At 49.2% G+C, this 13124-nt stretch overlaps 1 protein-coding gene across 1 annotated transcript; it reads right to left on the bottom strand.

Annotated features, from left to right (window-relative positions):
- Positions 1-6895: 6895 nt before the first annotated feature.
- Positions 6896-7918, bottom strand: LOC112851037 (free fatty acid receptor 2-like). Its single transcript, XM_025914567.2, has one exon. It carries the CDS (start codon positions 7916-7918, stop codon positions 6932-6934), a length of 987 nt encoding a protein of 328 aa, XP_025770352.2. The 3' UTR covers positions 6896-6931.
- Positions 7919-13124: the final 5206 nt, after the last annotated feature.

The following is a 13124-nucleotide window of genomic DNA, read 5'->3' as shown; positions in this document are numbered from 1 at the left end:
GGAGCCAAGAGCATTTGAACTTGAACTTGCTGTGGGTCAGGAAGAGGAAGGTCAGGAGTTGAACTATCAGGCCACTCAGCCCTCATTGTTTTCCCCAAAACTCTCATTGGCCATCTCTAGATCTCAAGCGGTGATTATTCTTTCAGATTTTGTTCTGCTTTCATAGTTCAGGAAACCCGTTTTACATCCCTGTCTCTGGGCTGCTTATGCCAAATGAACTTGCGTGTGGCCAGCTTTCTCACGTACTCCCATCCCTGCCCCTGGCTGTGTTCCTTATTTGGTCAGTTGCCCCTAGTGAGGATCTTGTTGAATCGGTTAGTCTTCAGCTCTGCCTCACAAAACCTCTCTAGAGTCCCCGGACACATGAGCACCCAAGAAGAAAGTGGGGCCTTACACAGCCCATCACGTCTGCAGGCAGCACCTCTGATCGTGTCTCCCCGTGTCCCCGTGCCCTTCCTCTGCACCACCTCTGCCTTCTCACCTCTCGTCTGCATGAGCCATATAGATCCGGGGCAGCCCCGTTTGCTTGGAAGCCATTGGACACAGACACGTGAATGAGTGGCAGGTTGTGCTTACCCACTCCACAGGAGCTGCATCTGGTCAGGGCCCTCGGCCCAGGGCCGGCAGGGGCTGCATTCTCATCCTCAGGATTCCAGCGTCTTATCTATCTTCCCTTCGCTCCATTGTCCATCTGCGCTCGCCTCCAGCCCCCTTTTCTCCGCAGGCCGGGTGCGCTTTCTGGATAAACTACACAGTGGGGGAAAACCCCTCTCGGCTGCATTAGTTGTGTCGTTTTACCCTTATGCTTTTGTTGAATGGTCACGAGAGTCCGGATTGGGTTAGGAAAGGTGAGGAATGGGGAGACGGGCCACTCTTCTATCCCTAGAGTCCTGGAGAGGCTGTCTGCCCCACAGGGCCCCACAGGGTCCATGTGTATGTCCACGAGGTTACTTTGCAGGTCTCGGGCCTCACCTGAACCCCTTTCTTTGTTGACAGGTAGCACGTGCCTAGCCCTTTCCCTCCCACTCATCACCTTGTGTCCACTCCAGGGCCAGACTCGCTGCAGGGCTGGTCTTGGTGGCTTCTGCTAAAACTGAAAATGCACATTCCATGCCACCCAGTGGTTCTCTGCTTCGAGGAATTTTCCCACGTGTGTACGAGGAGGCATGCACAGGGATGTCCAAAGCAGCATTGTTATGTTGGTGAAAAATAGATTGTCCAAATGTTTATAACTAGTGGAATGGAAAACATGAAACCGCTTTTAAACAGGATGGCATTTTACTCAGCAGACAAAGAAATGAATGAGAGCCCTAAGCTTCAGTGATGAATGTCAGAGGCGTGGGTATCAAAGACATGATTTGGAAGGAAAATAGCAAGTCACAGGATGACCATGTGATGTTTGTGGACATAAAAAAAACCACACACACACAGAAGAGAATACTAAACTGTGTTTGTGGGCTCAGGTACATTTCATGGACATGTCCGTGGACCAGAAAGATACACTTAAATTCCAAAATAATATTGCTTCTGGCGAAGAAGAGAGGAAATTCAGTGAGAGAGAAACATAATGGGAACATCAACTTAAAAAATCTGAAGAAATGTGGGGTGCCTGGGTGTTGCAGTCAGTTGAACGTCCAACTTTGGCTCAGGTTATAATCTCATGGGTCATAATCTCATGGTTTGTGGGTTTGAGCCCTGCGTCTGGCTCTGTGCTGAGAGATCAGAGTCTGGAGCCTGCTCTCCCTCTGCCCCTTCCCCATGCACGTACACTCTCATTCTCTCTCTCTCTCTCTCTCTCTCTCTCTCTGTCTCTCTCTGTCTCTCTCTCCAAAATAAATAAACATTAAAAAAAAATCTGAAGAAATATTGGTGCACCTGGCTGGCTCAGTCAGAACATGGGACTGTTGATCTTGGGGTTGTAAGTTCGAGCACCACATTGGGCATAGAGATTGCTTGAAAACAAAATGTTTTAAAACATGAAGAAATATGATTGTTAACAAGCATTTACTCTGCATGATGGGTATATGCATATTTGTTATGTTTTTAAGTCTTCACACTTAAACTTTTGATTTGAATTTTAAAAATAATTGAAGAAGGACTGATCGCCACTGTGAGCAATTGAGGAATGATATATCTTTTGGTTGCGAGCGACTGACAACCCAGTTCAAACTGGCTTAAGCTCTTAAAGAGGGAGAATTTTTGGTTTTCAGATCTGAATAACCCCAGAGTATGTCTTGCTTTGGGATTTCAAATGCGTGGACTGCTTTCCTTCTAGTTGACCTCAGCATCTCTCCTCAAAGTGGTCCCAAGGTGAGTTCAGTAGAAGAAGGGGTTCTTTCTCCTAAATGGTTAAAAGAGAAGGGCCCGGCTAACTTTCCTTGGCCTGGGTTGAGTCACATGCTCGGGTGTGAACCATCACTGTGGTCAGATGGGCTCTGCTGATGGCTCGCTCTGGCCCTGGGTCACACCTCTACCCCAGAGTATGAAGGAGGGGGCGAAGCCAGCTGCACCAGACATCACAGTTGGGGGTGGTGTGGGAGCGGTGCTGTCGCCACTGAAGGGGGACGCCAAGAAGGCCAGAGCAACAAATGTCCACCTTGAATTGCCAGCTCACTTTTGAAAAGGGATTGCAGAGCGTGTTGTGATAAAGCTGGAATCTTCGAGTCCAACAAACAGTTTGCCCTTCGCCACTTGCCTCTTATCACTCTGCACCCTTTCCCGGGTAATGGGGCTTCCTCATGGGAGTGATACTGGAAATGCCTGAGTAGGGCTCTCAGTAGACGTCCCGTAAGCCATCAGCTCCCTACCCAAGTCGGGGTGGAGGCATAGACTCTGCCAAGTGAGCTGGGAGCATCGCAGGTGTTTTGCAAATAGGATGGAGTAGATGGATTGAAAGCACGTTTAATATCATTTTGTCTTTGCCAAATAATACTTAATGTAACGTAAACTACAGACAGTGTGCAGTTTATTGTTGTTACTGTCAAAAAGTCATGCCTTCAGCGATTGTGAGGTGCTCACTAGGGGTGTGGTTTCTCGAGCCCAGCTCGAAGAGAAAGCTGTCCCCTACGTTTACATAAACCAAGTGACCTGACTTCATGCCAAAGTCCCTTTCCAGTGGAAGTTTGCCCTCACCACCCTCAACTTGCAAACCAGAGAGGGCTGAGGAGACTCTGCTAATGGTATCTTCGAGCCTTTGTTTTTCCTCCTTAACACCACGCTCCAGGAACCGTGGATCTCCCAGGAGGTGCGACGGGAGTAGCCCTGAACTTAGACTGTATGAACTACCTGTTACCGAGGACCCCGGCGGCCACCAAACTGGGGCTGTTACTGGGGCTTTGTGAAGCACCCCCCCCCCCGCCAAAAATAAAGCACACTCAGTATGTTCATAAATTTGTCCCGACAAGCTGTCTTTGATCTCTGCTGATGAAAATCAAACGTGCAGGTTTTTTCAGGATGCCGTAGGCCAAATATAATTAGTATGGAGATTTCTGGTTTGTCCAACTTTCAAGAGAAGGAACTCTACCTGTATTTTGGATCAGCATACCACCACCTAAGTGCAGATGAAGTGATCCTCATCCACAGAACAAGAAGAAAAACGCCAGTTCAAAGGACCTTTGGAACAAGACTCTTGACTAGCATAAAGTGGTGAGCGCACAGTTCTGTGCAGGGCAGCTGTATCCGACCCATTTAGGCCGGTCTGTTACTCTTTTAGCTCATGACGGGGTGGTTCTGGTTTTTGCATCTCCCATTTAAAACATCAAAAAGCTTTGCATTTGGCCAGGCAGACTTTAAACTCACATCTCCAAAAGTTTAAGTGGCATGAAACTTTATGAAGTTGTGAATCATTCAGTGCCGATACACCAGGAAGCACACTGTTTTTCTGGACGTGCAGTGGCATCCAGCAGAACCCGCGGAGGCCCCCTTGGCACACTAGATCAGCAGTTCTCAAACTTGTTCATCGCAGGAGCCCTTTATACTCTTTAAAATTACTAGGGATCCCAAAGAGCTTTTTAAGGTGTTATGTTCCAGCCATTGACATGTACCACATTAGAAGTTAAAACAGAGGACATTTTACTTTTTTAATGTTTGTTTATTTTTGAGAGAGAGTGTGAGCAGGGGAGGGGCAGAGAGAGAGGGAGACACAGAATTTGAAGCAGTCTCCAGGCTCTCAGCTGTCAGCACAGAGCCCGATATGGAGCTCAAACTCACAAACTGCGAGATCATGACCTGAGCTGGTCAGACGCTTCAGTGACTGAGCCACCTAGGTGCCCCAAAACACAACATTTTAAATATGTATTAATTTATTTAAAAATAATCAGAAAACCATTACATGTTAATATAAAGACATACTTTCATGAAAATAACTATATTTTCAAAAGAAAAAATCCTAGGGAGAAGAGTGGCACTGTTTTACATTTTTGCAGACCTCTTTAGACCTCAAGCTTCACAGAAGGCAGCTCTATTGGCAAAGCTGTTATCCTATCACATGTCAGGTAGCTGCTGAAAAACTCCACTGTGCATTCATTCGTGGAAGGATGGGAGCGAAAAAGGCAATTAGCATCTTAATATAATTATGAAAGTAGTTTGGACTCCTCAGATCCCAGAGAAGTTATGGGATCCTAGGGGTCTATAGACCACACTTTGAAAACTGCCCTATAGGAGTCACATAGTTGAATGCTGTCTAGAACACCAAGGGAAGAAGGAAGAAGGGGAGAGAGGAACCAACTAAGGAACGCTTAACATGTTAAAGCATCTAAAATAACCACTAAAATACTAAACACAGAGTATATGATTTCCAATTCAGTGATATGAGAAACAAATATGAGAATGATATGAGAAATGAAAAGAAATAAAAAAAACTTAATCCCAAAGGAAGGCAAGAAGAGAGAAAAAAGAAATATAAGAAGGTGAAGAAAATAGCACAAAATAAGATGGTAGGCGTTTCAATTTTTTTTTTTTTTTCTTAAATATGTTCACTGTGATAATTCATCTGACTGTTACAATTACTATTAGGCCATTCGCAGTATGAGTGTATATTTCAGTATGTGGGTACACTTCCATGGAAGTGTTTAAAAATAAGATGGGGCAGGGGCACCTGGGATGGTCAGTCAGTTAAGCATCCGACTTTGGCTCAGGCCATGATCTCATAGCTGGTGGGTTTGAGCCCCGCATCGGGCTCTGTGCTGACAGCGCAGAGCCTGGATCTTACTTCCGATTCTGTGTCTCCTTCTCTCTCTGCCCCTTCCCTGCTTGCACTCTTATCTCTCTCTCAAAAATAAATAAACATTAAAATTTTTTTTAATTAAAAAAAAAAAAAATAAGATGGGGCAGAAATAAATCCAAGCATATTGGAAATTATTTTTATGTAAGTATAAATGAATAAAACGATACAGGTAAAAGACCAATACGGTTGAATTGTCAGACCATATTACATACCAAACATCCAGCCACTGTATATATTGCTTGTAAAAGATGCACCTGACCTAAGGATGTAGAAAGTTGGAGAGTAAGAGGATGGACAGTGATGTACTGGGAAAATACTAACCATGAAAACAACTTGGTGTGGCTATATTTATATCAGAGCAAATAAATTTTAAGGCAAAAGGAATGACCAACATTTCATTTTAGCAGGAAGACAAAACTACGAGGAGAAGAAGACAAGTTCACCATCACGGAGGAGCAGGTAACACACCTCTCCATGTAACTGGTAGATCAAATAGAGCAAAAGTAAATAATGGTTATAAGGATTCGAACATCACCGATGAACAAATTTGATCTAAGGTGTACAGAGACGACATGCACCTGACGATTGCAGAATCTATGTTCTTGTCACACCTGGAACGTTAGATTGACAATATTCCAGGCCCAAAAGCAGTTCTCAACAAATTTCAAAGAGTTGGAACCATTCGAACCGTATTCTCTGGCCACAGTGCTATTTGGGTAGGAACAAATAACGAAAGGATCAAGAAGAATTTGTATGCTTGAAAATAAAGAAAATGTCTAAACTTGAGTCAAAGGAAAAAAATCCTGTGGAGATTAGGGCCTATAAGAACTTAAAATAGTGAAAATTATGCAAATGCAGGCTTGTAGCATCCCACTGACACTGTACTTCATAGTCTTACATGCTTGTGATAGCAAAGAACAGAGGTTAAAGATGAACGAATGTCAACTTGAAATATGTTAGAAAGCGAGCAACTGAAAAGACTCCATAAAGTAGGAGGAAGGGAACAACCCAACACTGATGAAATAGAAAGCATAGATAAATACCAGAGAAGGCCTTGGGCTTTTGAAAAGATGAGTTTCAACAGACTTCTGGCAAGATAGATGACGCAAAAAAGAAGACACACATACACAGTGTTGGAGACTGAAAATAGGGCAGAACTACTGAAGAGTATCCTGACCTGAGTTTCTTCACACCAGAGCTGACTCTTCCCTCAAGGACTGTTTCTTTTCTTGCCCGTTTCATAGACTTGAGCCAGCAACCGCTTTGGCTGGGGGGCTAGACCTCCGGGCTCCCATGGCAGGATCCTGTCTGACTCTCCAGACTGCTGCCTGTGCTAGACGTTCAGACCTGGAGCGTGGAGCCCCCCCCCCCCCCCCCCCCCGCCCCGCCGAGTCAGGGCCAAGGATCGAGCAAAAAGCTTTGCACCGGCTGAAGGAATGCTACAATCATTTAGCTACTGAATGGGGAGAGAATTCCAAGGATAAAAGGGCTGTGGCTGACCAGGAGGCAGTGCCAGCCACAAATAAGGAAATGTCATAACTGCCAGGAAACAAAACAAAAGCACCGACTCAGTGGATGAGTTGGATTTGAGAGGTCTACTGCTCTTCTGTGCCTTTTAAGCTAGGCACAGGTGAACTCACCCCAGTTCTGTTTCACTGTTCCCCATTTGGAGCCCTCCCCGCAAAATGTTTCCCCGAGCTGGCAGAGTTAGTCTCCTGTGAAGCCGACATTGGCCATATCCAAACTCTCATCTCCTCTCTCTGCGGCGGCTTCTCCAGCTTTTCTCCTGCAGCGCCCTGCCAACGAGGCAGCCCAGCTCTGCAGACTCCGTAGCCTCCTATCCAAGGCTTTGGGCATAACTGAGGAGGAGAAACAGAAAACCAAGGGGTCGATGCAAGCATTGAGAGCACTGAGCAACACAGCGTACACCCGCCATTTTTCACTTTTTCCCTCTAAGAACCCCACCACGTGAGACACATTGTAGGGCCCAAAGCAGACCAGGAAGTTGAAGAGGGTCACGGCGGCCAGCGCCACCGCTCTCCAGCGCTTCCGCGTCCCCACTTGGGGTCTGGAGAGCATGATACGCACAAAGCGCCAGTAGCAGAAGATGGTGACCAGCATGGGGATGAGGAAGAGGGTGAGACACAGCTCTAGCCGCACAGGAAGCAATATGGCCAGTTGCTCTTGGGTGAAGTTGTCATAGCAGAGAGGGAGGCCGTTGGCCTCACCCCCGACCTTGTTGGCTGGTAAGTAATGGACGATGACCACAATGCTGCAGCGTCCGAAGGACAAGAGGCAGGAGATCAGAGAGGCGATCACTCCGTACACGGGTTGACGGGACTGCTTGTACTGCACGGGGAAAGCCACGCTGCGGTAGCGCTCGATGCTGATGCCCGCCAGGAGCCACGTGCTGTAGTAGATGCTGCTGTAGAAGCCGTAAGCAGTGAGGGCGCAGAGGACATCCCCCAAGGGCCAGAAATCGTAGGCGGCCTCAACCATCTTGAAGGGCAGCAGCAGCAGCAGCAGGAGGTCCGCCAGCGTCAGGCTGAGCAGGAGGATGTGGACGGGCGCAGGGTGAGGCTGGTGGACCCGCCCCACGAAGGCCCGCAGGGCCAGGAGGTTGGCAGGGAGACCAATGAGAAAATACATTATGTAGACAAAGACAAGTCCCAGGCTGTGGGGACTCGGGGCCATCCTTCCTGAAGAGACAGAAAATGAGGTCAGAATCCTCTCTGACCATGGGCTTCCCAGCCCCAAACCAAGGTGACTCCATTGTCAGCCTCAGTGCGTCTCCTCTCCCTGCCTTGCCGAGTGGTTGTGGCTGACCCTTCAAAACTGAACACTGCTCTGCTTCCTGTGCTTCAGGGAGAAAGAAGGCCTCCTTGCTCCCTTGCACAATTACTTCTGGAAGGAAGAAGAGGAAAAGAAAGGAGAGGAGAGGTGGGGAGGGGAGGGAGGGAGGACAGGATGGAAGAAAGGAAGGATGATTAGCCTCCTAAACGTTGTGATGTCTTAGAAGTTCCCACAGGAAAAGTTCTGAGGTCTCCAAGTCCCCACTAGAAAGGCCCTTTTGTGAGGGCAGTGAGCTCATCTGTCTTGTTCACCACTGTGTCCTAGGACCTGGGACTGTGCCTGGTGCATAGTAGGTGCTCAACACTATCTGTTGACAAATGAATGGCTGTATGAACAGAGGGGAAGGAAACAGCTGCTTCATTACCTAGAGGGACTAAGCCTGAGGCTGTCCCCGAGTTTCTCCAAATTTTGCTCAGCCTGGTTGTGGTTTCTTTCTTTATATTTGCCTCTTTTCTCTTTCTTTTCCCTCCACAAGTCTTTGGGCTTGAACAGAAGACTCTCAGCTTCACCCCTGCAAATGAGAATTTGGTCAGGCCTGAGGGATGGGCATGTTGAGCCCGAGGTGAGTCCCAGACACCCAGCTTCTTGATTCTACGCTGAGCCCTTCAAAGAAAACCTGTAGGTTTTGGGACGGGGTGGGGGGAAGGGCTAGGGATGGGAGGGATCTGAGCTGGGCCAGGTCGGCAGGATCCCAGCCCCGGCCATGCCTCCTGTCAGCCACGTGACTGGGAAAATCACTTAGGTCCTCGTATCACAGATAACCATGATTTCTCTAGAAGTACCACAATTCCCAGCCTGCTACCTGCAAATGCACCCTTTCTCGCTGCCTGAAGAAAGCACATGTATGTGAGTTTTATGTCGATCGAGTATAACGTTTAATCTCTTATTTATCACTAGAAGGGAGACATTTAAAATAAAACTTGAGTCCTCAACCTGTTACTGCTAGCATGTTACTGGTGTCCCATCTAGGTATCACGTTCCCAGAGCAGAGCATCTGAGGTAGAGGGCCAGGTGAACAGGGTCATTCCCATCTAGTTGGGGCTGAGCTCACTTTTCGTTTTCCCACCCCTCTCACCTGCACCCGGCCGCCACCAGCACCACCAGCTCGCCATTTGACTTGTCCTGGCCCCTTTCCCATCTCTCTGACCTCTCGTCCTACCTCCTCGGAGAGTAAACTCCATACTCTGCCCCCCCCTTCATAAGTTTATCTACACTCACTCCTTCCTTCTGTCCCATCCCTTTGCGGGCTTGTGATCCCAATGACCTCTTCCCTGAGCACAAGCAAAGTTGGGTGTCTTGCTTTTTCCTGGAGACAGTCGGATGGCTTTTCAAATTCGTTGGGTCTCAGGAGCAGGAAGAACTTTGTCTAACTGGACCACCTTTTTCTCTTCCACAAACACGAGACTTTTATACCTGGATGAGTCACGTGGTCAAAGAGAGGAAGGTCAGTAGCTGAGCTCTTCCCAAGGCAGTTTGACCCTCTGGATCCCCCACCAAATTCTGTCCCCACCAAACTTATTTCTCCCAGAATCCAGATCACAACTCTTCTTTTGGGCTTCCTCCTCTTTCCCCGTTTCAAGTAATCAATTCTGTTTTCCTTTGCATGGGAAATTATTCCAGTTTTGAACATGTGGCCTCTTCCTGCTCCTTCCACTCTTTCCTTCCCCATCTTTTCTCTCAAGGCCCCTGACATAATCAGTTTCCTGTTCTCTTTCTAGGAGGCTCTTCTGAAACTCATTAGTGTCCTAAGCATTGTCTGACTTCCTCTGGCCCATCAGGTCTCTTCCTTTTTTTATTTTTTTAATTTTTTAAAATACTTATTTATTTTTGAGAGAGAGAGGCAGACTGCAAGTGGGGGAGGGGCAGAGAGAGAGAGAGAGAGGGAGACACAGAATCCAAAGCAGGCTCTAGGCTCCGAGCTGTCAGCACAGAGCCCGACGCAGGGCTAGAACTCACAAACTGTGAGATTGTGACCTGAGCTGAAGTTGGATGCTTAAACGACTGAGCCACCCAGGCGCCCCCCAGAAAGCGTCTCTTATTGCCTATCACTCCCCACGTTGGTCCCCAAGTGATCTCTCTATGTTCCTGTAGGCTGGCCTTCCCTAACCTACCCCGTACCTGTCCTAAAATGGGCATTCAGGAATTGGTTTTGATGCTTGATACACACGGGCAAAGGGAACATAATTATCTTTCACTCTCTACCAAATTAATTTGTACATGTTGCTGTCTGCATTTGATTGAGCGACAGAAACTTACTGGAAAGGTGAAGAATGCTGCCACACAAGGCTGCTCTCATCCTAAAATGCCAGGGGAGGGTCCTCCTTTCTCCACCCCTGTCCCCAAGGAGCTGATTCCCCAGTCAGAACAGAGCTGAAGAATCGATTAGCAGGTGCTAGGACCACGGGAGACCACGGGAGTCTGTTAGCCCACCCTTGGGATGTTGGCCTTCCCATGGGATGTTGGGGTGGCGTCTAGGTAAGATTGGCTCTTTCGCAAGGGACTGTTTTGAAGTTTGTCCATAGAAAAAAACCAATGTACAATTCCTTGCATGTCACAGGCACTTGCATAACTGTGGAGTGACAGGACAAGAGCTGGGGGTGCCCATAAGAGCTTGCCAGCTGACGACACAAGCGACAAGGAGGTCAGAACCTGCACTTTTTGTCTTCCCTTTTATCTCCGTTCTGTCACCCAAGCCAGCAGTGTTGGGACATCCTTGGTGCTCAGGTCCCAGGGTCACCGGAGTAGAAAGGGGAGTGCAGACCAAACTGTTTGAGAGAACCAGCAGGCTCTGTGGACCTCGCACACAGCCGCGTCACGGGGGCGGGCCACGCAGCATCCCTGCTTTCCTTTAGTGAAGCGTTGCCCAGGCTGCTCACGGCTGATTGGCGCGTGGGCTTCCTCCACGTGCCTCACCTTTCACATCACCGCACCTCCCAGTCGTCAGACACCCTGAGCCCTTGCTCCGTGCAGACCCTGCTCTAGGTGCCGCGGACATGGGCGAATGGGACAGACAGTAATCAGGGAAACCATCCCGGGAATTTCAAGTGAAGGAAGGAAGCAGAAAGGGAAATCAAGAGGGAGGCTGGTGTGGGGCTTTTGGGGGAGAGAGCTGTCAGGAAAGGCCTGGGCTAAGCAGGGATGTTCGCACGGAGGAGAGGAGCCAGCCATGGGTAGAGCGTTGCAGGTAGAGGGGACAGCAAGCACCAGAGCCCTGCAGCGGGAACAGACTTGCTGCGTCAGAGGAACCGAAAGGAGGCCAGGGTGGCTGGGTGCAGAAGCCAGGTCAGGCCGCTCAGCCTGTGGGCGGCGGTGAGAGGGCCCAGGAGGGAGTTAGAGAGTGCTGACTGTCATCTGGAGTTGTTCGACCTCAGAGGACAGACAGCTGTCACATCTGCATCCGTTGATCTTATCTCTCTCTCTTGCTCTTTGGTATGTCCCGATAAGCTGCCCTAGCCAGGCAGAAGCTGACAGCCCCCTTCTTGTTCCTCCTAACACACGTCACTGTGTCTTCATCACTGTCCTCTTCAGCATCAGCACCAACAGATTGGGGAAAGGCCAGAGGGGGGTGCTGAACATGAAGTCTCTGGGAAACATTTTAAGAGGCTAAGGAACAATGGTGTCCAGTCACACGCTCAGTGGCATGCGCCACCAGGGGAAGGGAAGGGAAGGGAGGGACATGGGCCCATCCAGGGAGCAGGGTTCAAGGTAGTCATTGCCGTACTTGCTCTTGAGCCAGCCCCCTGGACAGCTCAGCCCACTGCGGTTCAGCTGCACCCCTTGGAGCCACGCAGTTGAAGATGGAGAAACCTCACCTGTTAGGAAATTAAGGTTTTCTGGCCACCACCCCCTCCGCCGGCTGCTGCCTCTGCGTGCCCTGGCTTCCCACGTCTCGGGAGTGGGGCCCCAGGGTACACAGGTTTGCCACCCCCTCCTTCCAGTTACTCAGACCAAAACCCCGAGACAGAGCTGTGATTCTTCTCTTCCTCTGCCATTTATTCCATGAGCAGACGTCTTCGGCTGTCTCTTCACAATATATCCCCAGTCTCACCACTGACCACACCCTCCGCTGCCACCCTGGTTCAGGCTGTCATCCCCATCTCTCGCCTGTGTCCCTGAACGATCTCCTCCTGTCTGATCCCCCTGCTACTCCTGTTGCCCCTTCAGTCTGTTCTCCACACGGCGGCCAGAATGGTCCTGTTAGAACCTAAGTAGTCACATCCCTCCTCTACTCAAAACCCCGCGACCTCCCCATCTCTTGTCGATGCCACAGTCCTTACCGTGGCCTGCAGGCTCTACTGTGTTGGCTTCCTCTCCCTGTCACTCTCTGACCTCATGTCCTGCTCCTCTCCCCTCGTTACTTGGGACACTTCTCTGGAGGGTGCGATTTGCTGATGCCTTTCAGAATGAAAAACCCCATACCATCTGGTCCAACACGCTGACATCTATGAGTTTATTATATGGATGTACTTTCCCGTGTGCATGAAGTATATCCTCACCGTGTTCTTTGTCTGTTTGTTCTGTGATAATAAAAGACTGGGAACAACTTGTATCTGTCAGTAGGGATCTGATCGAGTAAAAGCCATGGAGCACCCAGTCGGTAGACCCGCCATGCACCTGCTACAGGTAACCAGGCAGATCTGCATATGCCAGCGTAGATCAAACTGCGAGATGTATCGTTAAAAGGAAAAAGCATGTCATAGGAATGGCGCGTTGCGTGAGAGAAGGGGACACACGCCCACACATTGACTCAGCGAGGGTTTCCTGAGCAGCCCGCATGCTACCACCCTTGCCAGTGCTGGGGAATCAGCAGCGAACAGGCCTTGCTTCGCGGAGCTGACATTCCGTTGGTGCAAGGCAGTCTGCAGATGGATCGTAGCATAAGCCGGGGGTTGGACTGGGGCCAAGAAGGAAGACAGAGATGGGGGCAGAGGGCGAGTCTGCGAAGGCCTCTCAGAGGAGGTCATGTTTGAGCAGAGACCCGCAAGGAAGAAGAGAATGAGGTGTGAGACTGTCGTGGTGTTCCGGACGCAGGGACGGCAAGCCCCGA

This window comes from Puma concolor, chromosome E2, assembly GCF_028749965.1.
Source record: "Puma concolor isolate L17-30 chromosome E2, mPumCon1.1.hap2, whole genome shotgun sequence".
NCBI lineage: Eukaryota > Metazoa > Chordata > Mammalia > Carnivora > Felidae > Puma > Puma concolor.
The sequence above is the reverse complement of the archived record's forward strand: the minus strand, read 5'-3'. Positions and strand labels throughout refer to the sequence as shown.